The sequence below is a fragment of the Zea mays genome, chromosome 6, assembly GCF_902167145.1.
Source record: "Zea mays cultivar B73 chromosome 6, Zm-B73-REFERENCE-NAM-5.0, whole genome shotgun sequence".
In the NCBI taxonomy this organism is placed as follows: domain Eukaryota; kingdom Viridiplantae; phylum Streptophyta; class Magnoliopsida; order Poales; family Poaceae; genus Zea; species Zea mays.
This window is the reverse complement of record NC_050101.1, coordinates 130,000,989-130,019,618: the sequence shown is the minus strand read 5'-3', so window position 1 is coordinate 130,019,618 and position 18,630 is coordinate 130,000,989. Positions and strand designations below refer to the sequence as shown.

General features: G+C 42.5%; 1 protein-coding gene across 1 annotated transcript; it reads right to left on the bottom strand.

Moving 5' to 3' along the window:
- Positions 1–767: 767 nt before the first annotated feature.
- On the bottom strand, positions 768–1,413 carry LOC100278819 (uncharacterized). Its single transcript, NM_001151969.2, has one exon. It carries the CDS (start codon positions 1,359–1,361, stop codon positions 945–947), a length of 417 nt encoding a protein of 138 aa, NP_001145441.1. The 5' UTR covers positions 1,362–1,413; the 3' UTR covers positions 768–944.
- Positions 1,414–18,630: the final 17,217 nt, after the last annotated feature.

Sequence of the window (18,630 nt, the reverse complement as noted above, 5' to 3'; positions counted from 1 at the left end):
TCAATCCTGAAACCTTCCTTTTCTAGCGTCGTCACCTCTTTGTAATGCCGTGTCTCCACTCGGTTACATGTAACGCGTTGTCACTTCTCAGTACTCCACTCAGGTCTCAATGTGTTGTCTAGCTGCTTGTAACGCGTCAATCTATCAAGAGGGCAGGTGCAACTTTGTTAATTACTACCGTTGAAAACGGATCTAGCTGGGGATTCATATTCAGAAGAAATATGATGAACTTCAAAATATCTACAAATATAGTTGTAGCTGTTTCGAAAAAGATTTGAAAACGACAAAAATTTGGAGACGCCATGTTGTACATTACATATCCATGTAGATTTTGACATCAAATTAAGAGGTATTTGTGATGTAGAGGTCAGACAGAGTATATACGAGGGAAAGAAAATATATAGTACCTGTTGAACAATCCAAAATTGTGTGTTGGTCTCATGCATGGTGTGTATAACGACTTATACATACATACATACATACATACATGGTACGTAGTATATATAGCTACATATTTTCTGGTAGTTTTGAGAAGTGTGCAATCTAGCTAGCACATGATCACAGGTTGTTTTTACATATATGCACATAAATGTGTGATCCCGGCCGCTTTAATTTGGCCTGCGGTGGAAAGATTATCTCCTATAAGATATGTATTTCTCTGAATATTTTGTTTATGATATAAAGATCCGGTTAAGCAAACATGTAAAATCAGTAAGATATTAGAATATAAACATGCATGATAGACAGATAGAGAGTTAGAGACCAGATTAATCAAATCCATTAGTTACATAACGGTTGACCCCATAATGTTACAAGAGCAAACGAAGTGAGCAAAGCAAAGAAACACTTGGTCCCTCCCTCCCCACCAGACGAGAGCGATTACAGCACAGCCAATTACGTGTCCACCCTAATGTCTCACCGCGACACGACCATCGTCGGTGAGTTTAGTAGAAGAAGATCATGGTAGCAACAGCAGCGGCAACGCCGGCGATGGCAGCTCCACTTCCAAGGGCAGCAGCACCGGCGGAGTCATCAGCAGCCGGTCCCTCAGCCGCAGGGGACGCCGCGGCGGTGGATGCTGGCGGGGAAGGGCTCAACTCCTCGTCCGTGGAAGAAGGGGGTGTAGAGGCGGTGGCTGGCGCGGTAGCTGGACCAGACTTCCTAGACGACGATGATGGGGCAGCGGCGGCGACGGGGGTGGACGCGGCTCCGGGTGCTTCAGCGGGGGCAGCAGTTCTCTTGGCAGCCTCAGGTGCCTTGGCAGCACTGCCTTCCTTCGGTGACTCTGCCGGGGCCTCGGCCGCGCTGAGGGCAGCAACGGCGAGGATGTAAAAGAGCACCGCAGCTGTGACGCGCGACATTTTTGTTGGCTGGCTGGATGTGATGGTGACGAAAGGAGAGGGCCGGGTTATTGCTTTGTGGGGTGAGTTGCGAAGGGCGACGGTGAAGAATTTTTATAGGTGTTGTGTCCGTAAGTTTGAGAGGATGGCAGGAACTCTCGCAGAGACTTGAGGTGGAGACCAAATCCGATGGTCGGCCGTTAGTAGGGATAAAAAAGAAAGGAATTTGTTTTTTCTTTCATTCGGGAATGGTATATTGCGGGAGTGAAAATGAGAATAAATTATTGTTTTTGCTTCTGTATTTTTTGAATCCCTTTTTTACCCCTTACTAGAAGGCAGCATACCAACTAATTAGGGGTATACACGAATAGAAACCCTAATGCTTTGTTTGGTACTATAGTATTCATCACAATCCACATGTTAAATTTGATTGAGGTGTAAATTAGTTTAAATTACACTCCAATCCACCTCAGGACATGTGGATTGAAGTCAATACTAAAGTATCCAAACTACGCCTATGGGCTTGTTCGATTAGTTATGGATTGGAGATGATTAAATCTCCTTCCATTCAATTTTGACTAGGAGGAGATTTAATCCCCTTCAATTCCCCTCAATCCAGACCCAACCGAACAAAACCTAACTAGGCACCCTAACCACACTTGCCACTGTATTCTATGATCATTGCATGGGGTCACAGAGTGCCGCTTAATAGAAATTGTGACCCTCTGGATTGAATGATTGAATAGGCGACCAAAGAGGGTGAATGAGACTCAACAAAATTTAGTCTTTCAAAACTTAAAATTAAGTATTTAATTTCAATGGAAATAAAGAAATTGTTCAAACCAAAAAACACATCAACAAACCAGTGATTTCATGTTTTAATCATGTTCATAGGACTCACACAAGACCAACGAATCAAACGGATCACAAAACAAACACCAAAAAGTTCGAAATGGCCCAAAACCATAGCGCTTTCTAATGTTGTTTTCAACAGCTCGAAATTCAATTTTCGAACACAAAATCAAAAGAAATGGACTTCGACGGGGCTGAAAATTTTCACACCTTTACAGATGATTTTCTAAGGTGTCCACAAAATTTGAGCTCAAACGGGTTTAAACTTCAATAGCATATCAAAAAACCCGAACTTGACTTAGTTTTAGTTGGGGTTTTGTCAAATAAGCAAATCTATTAGAAACATGTCCACGAAATGGATCAAAAAATTTGCAATAATACGAGGACAATTTCTAATCCAGATATTATCCCCCAAACCTCTCTCAAAGGCAAGGATCTACTAAAAAATCAAACTAGAGGGGTTGAGAAGAGAATAAGCAACTAAAAATCCAATACCAACAACTTTGACACAAAATGAAACACCACGAGAACTAAGTGTGGTTACGGCCACACTTCCTCAAAAATAAATAGACTTAGATGTCGTGGTTCAAAAACATCTAAGGATCACCTAGCTAAAATGAGAGAGAAAGATTACAAACCAAGGGAAATGTAAGTGCTAAAAGAGATGGCTGAATGGTTCAGCCCTCCCCTCCTATTTATAGAGGGTTATTTCTCTTTCCTAAACTATCCCAAAATATATAGAGTCTATTCACTCAGCCAGAAGTGAAATGGACTAACTCTTGGAACTTTGATCTAATGGCCATGCAGTCTTCACGAAATTGCTTTGCATTGACGAATCCTTCACGGTGACACCACGTACAACCTCTGATTCCCTTCAGAAACTATGCCACTGGGTTTTGAGGTCCAAACCCGTGAACTATCGTGTTGGGTGGTTTTGAGGCTCAACCACCAAACCCCGCAGGTAGTGTACTCCATACGCGTCCCCCACGTCCTGGACTCGTGTCCTGTCAGTCCACAACTACGTTGGCGACACGATCTGCTCCTCCATGACCTCGTGCCTATTAGTGTCCCCAGGTGTCATCCACCATGGCTAGCCATTCAACTTCTTTAGTCTCTCGTTTAAGACTCAGTGCTCGTCCTTCGCCGCTCTCAGTCCATCGATACGAACCTGCATGACCTTCACCTTCATCGTCGACCACTGTCTTTAGACTCCACACCTGCGCACAATAAGCCAAAAGACATGTTGCACCAACAACCTCATGTTGTAGTTAGTCCAACCGACTCAAACCAAGGCGCTATCTATCGATGTTTCGAACCTAGCTCTGACAAGTATATTTGTGTGTGCATTCCGGGCTTCAGACGGTGTGCACGGTGGGCGCAAGATTTATACTGATTTAGGCAGAACGTCCCTACATCCAGTCTTTGGCGGCTTGCGCTACCGCCACCTTTGCTAATCAATGCTTGTATTAGGGGTTACAAGCGAGCAAGAGAGGGAGGAGAGGCTCCCATGTCTCTTGTTGTGGAGGAGGTAGAGTTAAGGTGATGTGCACCCATTGGGTGAATGCTCGATCTTTCGATGAGAGGGTGTGGGATAACTCGATTGGTGGAGGAGACGACGTTCACGGCCCGACTACAGTCTTCCAAAGACGTTGCGCCTTAGCAACCGATACACCACCTCCTATGGCTGTCACGATCTTGTGGAGCGTGACACCGCGGCCACTAGGGCACTTGTCCTGCAAGCAATCGAAGAACTAGCAAGAACAAGTAGGACAAGTACTGAATTACCAGATGTAAATGTAGGTTTAACAATCAAACTCCAATATGGTGGGGTTCCGAAGACAAGAAGACGGGCGGCTGAACCAGCACGCGCGCTTACAAGCAAGTAGCGAGAGCTAAACTTGATCTAAACAAAACCCGTTGTTCTTGGTGGCGGCTAGGGGGTTTATAAACATGGGAGGATGACCACAAGGGTATTGGGGCCGTGCTGCAACCCTAGGATGCGACCCTAATGGACCCAACTTGATACACGACCCATTGGGCCAAAATAGGGTGACGCAGCACCATGGGCAGAAAAGGCAGGAAATGTCTCGGTAAGGAAACAATGATTATAGCGGCCTCAGAATAGATATGACTATAATTACGGATCCATATGAAAGTAGACTTGATAAGCTTTCCATGTTGTGCTTGAACATTCCAATCCGAGCCCGCATGTGACCGTGGTGACCGTTACAAGTTGGTGTTCTTCTGCAGTCCGAATCCAGCATGTTCAAATCCTTTTCCCTTTCGGTCTTCTCCCTGGTTCCTAAGCAAAACAAGAGTGCATGGGTCTCCATGGTCTAAATATGATGGACATGAACTCAAGAGTGTAATCACCTGATGGTTGAGTTGACGAGCACGAGCGCGAGTAATGGGACCAGAAATTGGTACTTGTATTAGCATAGATGTATCAGTAGTGTGGATGTCTTCATCATTCTCCCCTTCTTGCATTTGAGTCGTCCTCGACTCAAGCTCAACTTCCTCTCCCAAGTAGGGCTTTAAATCTGCAATGTTAAATGTGGGGCTAACCCCAAAGTCTGTAGGCAGATCTAGCGTATATGCATTGTCGTTAATTTTCTCTAGCACTTTAAACGGTCCATCGGCTCGAGGCAACAATTTAGATTTTCGCAATTCAGGAAACCTTTCCTTTCTCAAATGCAACCAAACTAAATCTCCAGGTTCAAAATTTAATTCCTTTCTACCTTTATCACTAGCAAACTTATATCTAGCATTCATGCAGTTTTAACATCAATTCAGCACGCCTAGTAGCATCAAAGTTTAGTTTTTCAGAAGATGGCAAAGGCATTAAATCAATAGGAGCACGAGGCAACAAACCATATACAATCTAAAATGGGCACATCTTTGTAGTAGAATCCAATGATCGATTATAAGCAAATTCAACATGAGGCAAACAGTCCTCCCACATCTTAATATTCTTCTTTAGAACAACCCTTAACATAGTAGACAAAGTTCTATTCACAACTTCAGTTTGACCATCAGTTTGGGGATGACATGTAGTAGAAAATAAAAGCTTAGTCCCCAATTTTGCCCACAAAGTCCTCCAAAAATGACTAAGAAATTTAGCATCACGATCAGAAACGATTGTGTTGGGCACACCATTCAAGCGAACAATTTCACGAAAGAACAAATCAGCAATATGAGTAGCATCGTCAGTTTTATGACATGGTATGAAATGTGCCATCTTAGAAAATCTATCAACAACCACAAACAACACACTATCACGTCCCTTCCTAGTACTAGGCAATCCCAACACAAAATCCATAGAAATATCTTCCCAAGGAGCACTAGGAACGGGTAGAGGCAAATACAAACCGTGTGGATTTAACCGTGACTTCGCCTTTTGACATGTCGTGCAACGAGCAACCAATCTCGCCACATCTCTTCTCATCTTGGACCAAAAGAAATGACCAGCAAGTATGTCCTCCATTTTATTTGCTCCAAAATGTCCCATTAAGCCACCTCAATGTGCTTCCTATAACAACAACAAACGAACGGAGCTAGCTGGAATGCATAGCTTGTTAGTTCTAAACACAAACCCATCACTAACAATATATTTGTTCCATCCTTTCCCATCTTTACAATGCAGCAACACATCTTTAAAATCAGCATCATGAACATATTGGTCTTTAATTGTCTCTAATCCAAAGATTTTGTAGTCAAATTGATTCAGCAAAGTATATCTCCTAGACAAAGCGTCAGCAATAATATTCTCTTTTCCTTTCTTATGCTTAATAACATAAGGAAAAGATTCGATAAATTCAACCCACTTAGCATGTCTACGGTTCAGTTTTCCTTGACTACGAATACGTTTCAAAGATTCATGATCAGAATGAATAACAAACTCTTTGGGCCATAAATAATGCTGCCATGTTACTAATGTTCGCACAAGAGCATATAATTCCTTATCATAAGTAGAATAATTTAGAACGGGTCCACTCAATTTTTCACTACAATATGCAACAGGTTTGCCTTCTTGTAACAAAACACCACCCAATCCAATTCCACTAGCATCACATTCAAGCTTAAAAGTCTTATTAAAATCAGGAAGTTGGAGGAAAGGTGCATGTGTCAACTTATCTTTCAGCACGTTGAAAGAGTGCTGTTGTACTTTGCCCCAACTAAAATGCACTCCCTTCTTCGTAAGCTCATTCAAAGGTGCAGCAATGGTACTAAAGTCCTTCACAAAATGGCGATAGAAGCCAGCAAGTCCTAGGAAACTCCGCACCTGTGTGATAGTCTTTGGCATAGGCCATCCATGTATCGCTTCTACCTTGGCTTGATCAACCTCAATTCCCTGTGGAGTCACAACATAACCAAGAAACGACACTCGATCGGTGCAAAATGTGCACTTCTCAAGGTTACCAAATAAACGTGCATCTCGTAAAGCATTAAAAACAGCACGCATGTGATCAACATGTTCATCCATAGATTTGTTGTAGATCAATATGTCATCAAAGTATACTACCACAATTTTTCCAATGAAGGCATGCAAAACTTCGTTCATTAATCTCATGAATGTGCTAGGTGCATTAGTTAACCCGAAAGGCATGACTCACCACTCATACAATCCGAACTTAGTTTTGAAAGCAGTTTTCCATTCATCTCCCAATTTCATACGAATCTGGTGGTACCCACTACGCAAATCAACTTTAGAAAACACGTTAGCACCACTCAATTCATCAAGCATATCATCTAAACGTGGAATAGGGTGTCGATACCGTATCGTGATATTATTAATAGCTCTACAATCAACACACATACGCCATGTTCCATCTTTTTTAGGCACTAAAATAACCGGAACAGCACACGGACTAAGAGACTCATGCACGTAACCTTTGTCGAGTAGTTCTTGCACTTGTCGCTGAGTTTCTTTTGTTTCCTCCGGATTTGTCCTATATGGCGCACGATTTGGCAAAGATGCACCAGGAATAAGATCAATTTGGTGCTCAATCTCTCATATAGGTGGCAGCCCCTCTGGTATCTCACTTGGAAATACATCAGAATACTCCTGCAAAATGTTAGCAACAACAGGAGGCAAAGAATGTTGCATATCTTGAATTGAAATCAAAGCATCCTTGCATACCAAGGCGTAGGCAACAGAAGTGGAAGCAAATAATTCATTAACATCAGATTTGGTCGCAAGCAAGCAATGTCCTTTCAATTTTATCCCATCTTTGTTATTACCAACAGCTTTAATATTCTTGTTGTTCTCAGTTTTAGCTTTGGTAGCTTTAGCAACATCATCACGCACAATAGCCTCAGGGGACATGGGAAGCAAAATAATTTTCTTATCATGGTGTATGAGAGAATATTGATTTGATCTGCCATGATGCATACAATCTGAATCAAATTGCCATGGTCTACCTAGCAGAATATTACAAGCATCCATAGGCACAACGTCACAGTCAACAACATCATGATATGAACCAATAGCAAACTTAATTTGTACCAGCTTGGTTACCTTGACCTTACCACTATTGTTAAGCCATTGAATGTGATATGGATGCGGGTGCGGTTTGGTCGTAAGTGCAAGCTTCTCCACCATGTCGCTGCTAGCCAAGTTGTTGCAGCTACCTCCATCAATGATCAAACGACATGAACGCTTCTTAATGACACACTTTGTTTGAAACAACGTATGTCACTGATTCTGCTCTGCCTTCTCCATTTGTGCACTAAGCACACGCTGTACAATGAGGCTCTCATAATGCTCTGCATCATTTGCACCAATCTATTCTTCGGGTGGTTCCTTAGTGCCTGCATCATCAGCCACAAGCAAAGCAAGTGTAGCTTCATCCAAATCACTAGCAGAGGAATACCCACCATCGTATTTTACCACCAAAACACACTGATTAGGACAATCACGCTGCATGTGTCCATAGCCCTTGCATCGATAACATAGAACATCTCTTGTTCTACCCGTGGAGGCTACTGAAGAGGCACTACCTGCTGGTTTCTGGGCAGATTTGGTTGCTGAATTTGTGGAAGATGCACGTGGATTGTCGCCGAAGGAAGGCGGTGGTGCTGGTCGACTCGGCGAGGGAGTTGGTGCTGGTGACGGCCGGTCATGGACGTAGTCGTGCGCTGCTGCCATGGTGTAGATTTTCCTGCATAAACATTAGACCTTGCACTAGCACGTCGTCCCTGCACTTCCCTTTCAGCTTTGAAAGCAAGATGAAACAATCGAGTTACGTTAGCATAATCTTTATAAGCAAGGATATCCTGAATTTCCCTATTTAACCCGCCCAAAAATCTAGCCATAGCAGATTCCTCACTCTCCTCTATGTTACAACGCAACATACCCATTTGTAATTCCTGATAATGGTCTTCTACACTTTTAGTACCCTGTCTCAATTGTTGCAGCTTGTTTAACATATCACGTGCATAATAAGAAGGAACAAATCTAGCCCGCATGACCCATTTCAACGCATCCCAAGTTTGTGGCATGTTAGTAGGATTCTTCTTACCGTGTTCTATCCACCAAACAGAAGCAAATTCAGTAAACTCACTAGTAGCAGCTCTAACCCACGCATTCTCAGGAAATTCATGACATGCGAACTTTTGATCAACCGCAATCTCCCAAGTAATGTAAGCATCAGGGTCATATTTACCATCAAAAGGAGGTATTTTAAATTTAACCTTACTAAAAGCATCATCATTACCATGTACCTCACGTCGGTGAAAACCACCCATACCTCTGCGGTTAGTACATAGTCGCCGGCGATTAGGTGCTTCTTGGTCATCTTGTTCAGTATCAGCAACATAGTCATCCCAGTTACCTTCGGCGCCCTCATCACGCCCACCATTGGTATTAGCATGCATCTCATCAAATTGCCTCAAGAGTGCGACAAGGCTCTTGTCAATATGAGCAACTGTCATTTCCACATTTGCAAGTTTGGTGTTTGTGTCGATCTGTATGGCCTCCAATTGCCCCATCTTTTCATTCGTCACCTGCAAGTCATTATCAAGACCTTCCGTGTGCGTCTTTGAAATTCGCCTAGAGGTGGGTGAATAGGCAAATCTGAAATTTATAAAGTTTAAGCACAACTACAAGTCGAGGTTAGCGTTAGAAATATAATCGAGTCCGAAAGAGAGGAAAAACAAATCAACAAAGAAATAAAGCGGATGAACACGGTGATTTGTTTTACCGAGGTTCGGTTCTTGCAAACCTACTCCCCGTTGAGGTGGTCACAAAGACCGGGTCTCTTTCAACCCTTTCCCTCTCTCAAACGGTCACTTAGACCGAGTGAGCCTTTCTCTTCAATCAAATGGGACACTAAGTCCACTACAAGGACCACCACAACTTGGTGTCTCTTGTTTTGATTACAAGTGAGTTGAACACAAGAATAGAGGAAGAAGAAAAGCAATCCAAGCGCAAGATCTCAAAAGAACACAAAAGTCTCTCTCTCTAATCACTAATTTGTTTGGAGTGATTCCGGACTTGGGAGGGGATTTGATCTCTTTGTTTGTGTCTTGGAATGAAGTCTAGAGCTCTTGTATGAGGTTTGAAGGCTGAAAATTTGGATGCATTGAAGTGTGGTGGTTGGGGGTATTTATAGCCCCAACCACCAAAAGAACCGTTGGTGAGGGCCTCTGTCGTATGGCGCACCGGACAGTCCGGTGCGCCACCGGACATTGCTCGGTGCGCCAGCCACGTCACCAGGCCGTTGGGTTCCGACAGTTGGAGCTTCTGACAACGGGGCCACCGGACAGTCCGGTGGTGCACTGGACAGTCACTATTCATTGTCCGGTGCGCCTTCTGCGTCTGCTCTGACTTCTGCGCACAGACGCGCACTATAGTGTTTCACTGTAGCGTTGCAGACGACCGTTGGCGTGGACGACCGTTGCTCCGCTTGACACACAGGACAGTCCGGTGCTACACCGGACAGTCCGGTGAATTATAGCGGAGCGGCCTCCCCTAATTCCCGAAAGTGGCAAGTTCGGAGTGGAACTCTCTGGTGCACCGAACACTGTCCGGTGCGCCAGACCAGGGCAGCCTTTGGGTTGTCTTTTGCTCTTTTTATTTGAACCCTTTCTTGGACTTTTATTGATTTGTGTTGAACCTTTGGCACCTGTAGAACTCATAATCTAGAGCAAACTAGTTAGTCCAATTAATTTGTGTTGGACAATTCAACCACCAAAATTCATATAGGAAAAGGTGTAAGCCTATTTCCCTTTCAATATCCCCCTTTTTGGTGATTGATGCCAACACAAACCAAAGCAAATATAAAAGTGCAGAATTGAACTAGTTTGCATAAGGTAAGTGCAAAGGTTGCTTGGAATAAAACCAATAATTATTTCTACTAGATATGCATGGATGGCTTTCATCTTATTAAAATTTTGGACCACGCTTGCACCACTTGTTTTGTTTTGCAAAGTTTTGGAAATTCTTTTTCAAAATCTTTTACAAATAGTCAAAGGTATATGAATAAGATTTTGAGAAGCATTTTCAAGATTTGAAATTTTCTCCCCCTATTTCAAATGCTTTTCCTTTAACTAAACGAAACTCCCCCTTAATGAAATCCTCCTCTTAGTGTTCAAGAGGGTTTTAGATATTAATTTTGAAGAGGGTATACCAATTTGAAATTATATCAAAAATAAGATACCAATTTGAAAATCTTTAAAAACACTTCTTTAATACAAATTAAAAGACTACAAATTTTTGAAATTGGTGGTGGTGCGACCCTTTTGCTTTGGGCTAATATTTTCTCCCCCTTTGGCATGAATCGCCAAAAACGAATACTTGTGAGTGAAATATAAGCCTTTTTTCAAACTTTCTCCCCCTTTGGTAAATAATATAGGAGTGAAGATTATACCAAATTGGAGAGCGTTGTGGAGCGACAGTGAAGGATGAATATCGATAGAGTGGAGTGGAAGCCTTTTGTCTTCGCCGAGGACTCCATTTCCCTTTCAATCTATGACTTAGCATAATATTCACTTGAAAACACATTAGTCATAGAACATGAAAGAGATATGATCAAGGTATATAAATGAGCTATGTGTGCAAAATATCAATCAAAATTCCTAGAATCAAGAATATTTAGCTCATGCCTAAGTTTGGTAAAAAAATTCTCATCTAATGGCTTGGTAAAGATATCGGCTAATTGATCTTTGGTTTTAATGTAAGCAATCTCGATATCTCCCCGTTGTTGGTGATCCCTCAAAAAGTGATACCGAATGGCTATGTGCTTAGTGCGGCTGTGCTCAACGGGATTATCCACCATGCGGATTGCACTCTCATTATCACATAGGAGAGGAACTTTGGTTAATTTGTAACCATAGTCCCTAAGGGTTTGCCTCATCCAAAGCAATTGCGCGCAACAATGGCCTACGACAATATACTCGGCTTCGACGGTAGAAAGAGCTACAGAATTTTGTTTCTTAGAAGCCCAAGACACCAGAGATCTTCCTAAGAACTGCCAAGTCCCTAATGTGCTCTTTCTATCAATCTTACACCCTGCCCAATCAGCATCTGAATAACCAATTAAATCAAAAGTGGATCTCCTGGGGTACCAAATGCCAAACTTAGGAGTATAAACTAAATATCTCAAGATTCGTTTCACGGCCCTAAGGTGAACTTCCTTTGGATCGGCTTGGAATCTTGCACACATGCATACAGAAAGCATAATATTCGGTCGTGAAGCACATAAATAGAGTAAAGAACCTATCATCGACCGGTATACCTTTTGATCTACGGATTTACCTCCCGTGTCGAGGTCGATATGCCCATTGGTTCTCATGGGTGTCTTGATGGGTTTGGCATCCTTCATTCCAAACTTGGTGAGTATGTCTTGAATGTACTTCGTTTGACTAATGAAGGTGCCTTCTTGGAGTTGCTTGACTTGAAATCCTAAGAAATACTTCAACTCTCCCATCATTGACATCTCGAATTTTTGAACCATTATCCTACTAAACTCTTCACAAGTAGATTTGTTAGTAGACCCAAATATAATATCATCAGCATAAATTTGGCATACAAACAAATCATTAGCAATTGTTTTAGTAAAGAGAGTAGGATCGGCTTTTCCGACTTTGAAGCCATTAGCTATAAGAAAATCTCTTAGGCATTCATACCATGCTCTTGGGGCTTGCTTGAGCCCATAAAGCGCCTTAGAGAGTTTATACACATGGTTAGGTTACTCACTATCTTCAAAGCCGGGAGGTTGCTCAACATAGACTTCCTCCTTGATTGGTCCATTGAGGAAGGCACTCTTCACGTCCATTTGATAAAGCTTGAAGCCATGGTAAGTAGCATAGGCAAGTAAAATGCAAATTGACTCAAGCCTAGCTATGGGTGCATAGGTTTCACCGAAATCCAAACCTTCGACTTGTGAATATCCCTTGGCCACAAGTCGGGCTTTGTTCCTTGTCACCACACCATGCTCATCTTTCTTGTTGCGGAAGACCCACTTGGTTCCTACAACATTTTGGTTAGGATGTGGAACTAAATGCCATACCTCATTCCTCTTGAAGTTGTTGAGCTCCTCTTACATCGCCAACACCCAATCCGAATCTCTTAATGCGTCTTCCACCCTGTATGGCTCAATAGAAGACACAAAGGAGTAATGTTCACAAAAATGAGCAACACGAGATCGAGTGGTTACCCCCTTATGAATATCGCCGAGGATGGAGTTCACGGGGTGATCTAGTTGTATTGCTTGGTGGACTCTTGGGTGTGGCTGTCTTGAACCGTCATCATCTTCCTTGTCTTGGTCATTAGCATCTCCCCCTTGATCATTGTCCTCCTCTTGAGGTGGCTCCTCTTGATCTTCATTTTCATCATCTTGAGCTTGATCCTCATCTTGAGTTGGTGGAGATGCTTGCATGGAGGAAGATGGTTGATCTTGTGCTTGTGGAGGCTCTTCGGATTCCTTAGGACACACATCCCCAATGGACATGTTCCTTAGCGCGACGCTCAGAGCCTCTTCATCATCTAGCTCATCAAGATCAACTTGCTCTACTTGAGAGCCGTTAGTCTCATCAAACACAATGTCATCAGAAACTTCAACTAGTCCAGAGGACTTGTTAAAGACTCTATATGCCCTTGTGTTTGAATCATAACCATGTAAAAAGCCTTCTACAACCTTAGGAGCAAATTTATATTTTCTACCTCTTTTAACAAGAATAAAGCATTTACTACCAAAGACTCTAAAATATGAAACATTGGGCTTTCTACCGGTTAGGAGTTCATAAGATGTCTTCTTGAGGATTCGGTGAAGGTAGAGGCGGTTGATAGCGTAGCAAGCAGTGTTGATTGCTTCCGCCCAAAACCGGTCCGAAGTCTTGTACTCATCAAGCATGGTCCTCGCCATGTCCAAAAGAGTTCTATTCTTCCTCTCCACTACACCATTTTGTTGTGGCGTGTAGGGAGAAGAGAACTCATGCTTGATGCCCTCCTCCTCAAGAAAGCCTTCTATTTGTGAGTTCTTGAACTCCGTTCCGTTGTCGCTTCTAATCTTTTTTATCCTTAAGCCGAACTCATTTTGAGCCCATCTCAAGAATCCCTTTAAGGTCTCTTGGGTTTGAGATTTTTCCTGCACACAGAACACCCAAGTGAAGCGAGCATAATCATCCACAATAACTAGACAGTACTTACTCCCGCCGATGCTTATGTAAGCGATCGGGCCGAATAGGTCCATGTGGAGTACCTCAAACGGCCTGTCAGTCGTCATGATGTTCTTGTGTGGATGATGAACACCAACTTGCTTCCCTGCTTGACATGCGCTACAAACCCTATCTTTCTCAAAATAAACATTGGTTAGTCCCAAAATGTGCTCTCCCTTTAGAAGCTTATGAAGATTCTTCATTCCAACATGGGCTAGTCGGCGATGCCAGAGCCAACCCATGTTAGTCTTCGCAATTAAGCAAGTGTCGAGTTTAGCTCTATTAAAATCAACTAAGTATAGCTGACCCTCTAACACTCCCTTAAATGCTACTGAATCATCACTTCTTCTAAAGACAGTAACACCTAAATCTGTAAAAAGACCGTTGTAGCCCATTTTACATAATTAAGAAACAGAAAGCAAATTGTAATCTAAAGAATCTACAAGAAAAACATTGGAAATAGAATGGTCAGGTGATATAGCAATTTTACCAAGTCCTTTGACCAAACCTTGATTTCCATCCCCGAATGTGATAGCTCTTTGGGGATCATGGTTTTTCTCGTAGGAGGAGAACATTCTTTTCTCCCCAGTCATGTGGTTTGTGCACCCGCTATCAATAATCCAACTTGAGCCCCCGGATGCATAAACCTACAAAACAAATTTAGGCCTTGTTCTTAGGTACCCAAACAGTCTTGGGTCCTTTTACATTAGAAACAAACACCTTGGGTACCCAAACACAAGTCTTTGACCCCTTGTGTTTACCCCCAACATATTTGGCAACTACTTTGCCTGATTTGTTAGTGAGCACATAGGAAGCATCAAAAGTCTTGAATGAAATGTTATGATCATTTGATGCAATAGGAGTTTTCTTCTTAGGCATTTTAACATGTGTGGAACGCCTAGAGCTAGAAGCCTCATTCTTATAAATAAAAGCATGGTGAGAATGAGTCTTCTTTGCATGAATTCTCCTAATCTTATCCTCAGGATAACCAGCAGGATATAAAATATAGCCCTCGTTATCCTGAGGCATGGGAGCTTTGCCCTTAACAAAATTAGACAATCTTTTAGGAGGAGCATTAAGCTTGACATTGTCTCCCTGTTGGAAGTCGATGCCATCCTTAATGTCAAGGCGTCTCCCACTATAGAGCATGCTTCTAGCAAATTTAAATTTTTCATTTTCTAAGTCATGCTCATTAATCTTAGCACTAAGTTGAGCTATGTGATCATTTTGTTGTTTAATTAAAGCTAGGTGATCATGAATAGCATCAATATTAATATCTCTACATCTAGTACAAATAGTAACATGCTCAATGGTAGATGTAGAGGGTTTGCAAGCATTTAATTCAACAATCTTAGCATGTAAAATAGCATTTTCATCTCTAAGATTAGAAATAGAAACATTGCAAACGTTTAAATCTTTAGCCTTAGCAATTAATTTTTCATTCTCAATTTTAAGGCTAGAGGGGGATGCATCCAATTTGTCAATCTTAGCAATTAATTTAGCATTATCATTCTTAAGACTAACAATTGAATCATCACAAACATTTGAACTCTCAACCTTAGCAATTAATTTCTCATTTTCATTCCTAAGGTTGGAAATAGTATCATGACAAGAACTTAGCTCACTAGTTATTTTTTCACATTTTTCTACCTCTAGAGCATAAGCATTTTTAACCTTAACATGCTTTTTATTTTCTTTAATTAGGAAGTCCTCTTGGCTATCCAAGAGTTCATCCTTCTCATGAATAGCACTAATCAATTCATTTAATTTTTCTTTTTGTTGCATGTTAAGATTGGCAAAAAGAGTAAGCAAGTTATCCTCATCATCACTAGAATTATCATCATCACTAGTAGTTGTATACTTAGTGGAGGATCTTGATTTTACCTTCTTCTTCTTGTCGTCTTTTGCCATGAGGCACTTGTGGCCGACGTTGGGGAAGAGAAGACCCTTGTTGACGGTGATGTTTGCGGCGTCCTCGTCGGAGGAGTCGGTGGAGCTCTCGTCGGAGTCCCACTCCCGGCAAACATGGGCATCGCCGCCCTTCTTCTTGTAATACTTCTTCTTCTCCTTCCTTCTTCCCTTTTTGTCGTCGCCCCTGTCACTAGAAATAGGATATTTGCTATAAATTGACCGGGCTTACCACACTTGTAGCAAACCTTCTTGGAACGGGGCTTGTAATCTCTTCCCTTCCTTTGCTTGAGGATTTGGCGAAAGCTCTTGATGATGAGCGCCATTTCCTCGTTGTCGAGCTTGGAGGCGTCGATGGGGATCCTACTTGGTGTAGAGTCCTTCTTTTCTTCTTCCGTCGCCTTGAATGCGACGGGTTGCACCTTGGGTGTTGAGGTGGCGCCTTGCTCGATGATTTTCTTGGAGCCTTTGATCATCAATTCAAAGCTCACAAATTTTCCTATCACTTCCTTGGGAGACAATAGTTTATGTCTAGGATCACCACGAATTAATTGAACTTGAGTAGGATTAAGAAATACAAGTGATCTTAGAATAACCTTGACCATTTCATGGTCATCCCATTTGGTGCTCCCGAGGTTGCGCACTTGGTTCACCAAGGTCTTGAGCCGGTTGTACATTGCCTGTGGCTCCTCCCCTTGATGAAGCATGAAGCGACCGAGCTCCCCTTCGATCGTTTCCCTCTTGGTGATCTTGGTCACCTCGTCTCCTTCGTGCGCGGTCTTGAGCACGTCCCAAATCTCCTTTGCACTCTTCAACCCTTGCACCTTATTATACTCCTCTCGACTTAGAGAGACGAGGAGTATAGTAGTGGCTTGGGAGTTGAAGTGTTGGATTTGTTCGACCTCCTCCGAATCGTAATCCTTGTCCCCCTTCTTTGGTACCAGCGCTCCATACTCAACAATATCCCATATGCTTTTGTGGAGTGAGGTTAGGTGATGCCTCATTTTATCACTCCACATAGAATAATCTTCACCATCAAACATAGGTGGTTTGCCTAATGGGACAAAAAGTAATGGAGTGCGTTTTGACATACGAGGGTAGCGAAGGGGCATCTTACTATACTTCTTGCGCTCATGGCGCTTAGAAGTGGCAGATGCCGATTTCGAGCCGGAGGTGGAGGGTGGCGAAGAGTCGGTCTCGTAGTAGACCACTTTCTTCATCATCTTCTTCTTGTCACCCTTCCATTGGGACTTGATGGAGGAAGAGGATTCCTCCTTGTGCTTGTGGGCGGACTCCCTTGAATGTGTTCTTCCCGAGCTTGCGGACTTGTCGCCGGTCCCGATCTCCCTCATGGCGGATGCTCCCGACATCACTTCGAGCAGTTAGGCTCTAATGAAGTACCGGGCTCTGATACCAATTGAAAGTCTCCTAGAGGGGGGGTGAATAGGCAAATCTGAAATTTATAAAGTTTAAGCACAACTACAAGCCGGGGTTAGCGTTAGAAATATAATCGAGTCCGAAAGAGAGGAAAAACAAATCAACAAAGAAATAAAGCGGATGAACACGGTGATTTGTTTTACCGAGGTTCGGTTCTTGCAAACCTACTCCCCGTTGAGGTGGTCACAAGGACCGGGTCTCTTTCAACCCTTTCCCTCTCTCAAACGGTCACTTAGACCGAGTGAGCCTTTCTCTTCAATCAAATGGGACACTAAGTCCACTACAAGGACCACCACAACTTGGTGTCTCTTGTTTTGATTACAAGTGAGTTGAACACAAGAATAGAGGAAGAAGAAAGGCAATCCAAGCGCAAGAGCTCAAAAGAGGGAGAATTGGCTGTGTACCATTAAAAGAACACATGTTTGGCAATATACCATTAAAAGATCCCTTCTTTGCTGTATACCATTAAAAGATTGCATTCTTTTGAGGCTCACCACATCCGTTAAATCACAGTTAAATAGGACACAAATGCCCTTGCCCCTTCCAACGTAGAATATAACAGATCAAAGAGGCCATAAACACATTAAAATATGATATAATACTAATTTTGTCCATGCATAACGACTTGGCATAAGACTACAAGCTGTTCATAGTTCACAGAGACCCTAGTTCACATGGTAACTAGACAAATGCCCAAAAGCTAGCGATGGAGCATGCCATAAACTAAGTTACAGTACATGCTAACATTGCACTAATACAACTAATCAATGATAAGCCTGCGGTTGATTCCTCCAGGTGAGATAAATGCGATCCTTCTTGTTGTCACACCCGGACTGGTTGGAGACAGGGACGCCATCCTCCTTGTGGTAACACATGGACTTGCTCTTGCCGGAGAGAGGAACGCCATCCTTCTTGTCGTAACACCTGGGCTTGAAGTTAGTTTTGGATCAACATCAATGTTTGATGGCTCAGCACCTTTTGTGGAGTTTTCATAAGCTTCGGATTTGGTTTTGCTACAAGACATAAATAGGATCAGTAAAGGAGCAGATTGCATCACGAGGCATGGAATACTAGTATATTACCGACCTTTGTTTTTTTGTTTTTTTGGACGAGGTGGTGGAAGCTCCTGCTCTAGTTCAGCTTGAGTTGCATTGCATCCCTTCTCTATATGTCCAAACTTGAAGCACCTTTTACATTGATATTGAAAGGGAATTAGGCTTACACCTAGTTCCTAAATAATTTTGGTGGTTAAATTGTCCAACACAAATAATTGGACTAACTAGTTTGCTCTAGTGTATAAGTTTTACAGGTGTAAAAGGTTCACACCTAGCCAATAAAAAGATCAAGTATTGGATTCAACAAAGGAGCAAAAGGGACAACCGAAGGCACCTCTGGTCTGGGGCACCGGACAGTGTCCGGTGCACCACCGGACAAT

Coding starts and splice junctions, on each gene's coding strand:
- LOC100278819 (NM_001151969.2), bottom strand. CDS start 1,361: ATGTCGCGCGTCACAGCTGCGGTGCTCTTTTACATCCTCGCCGTTGCT.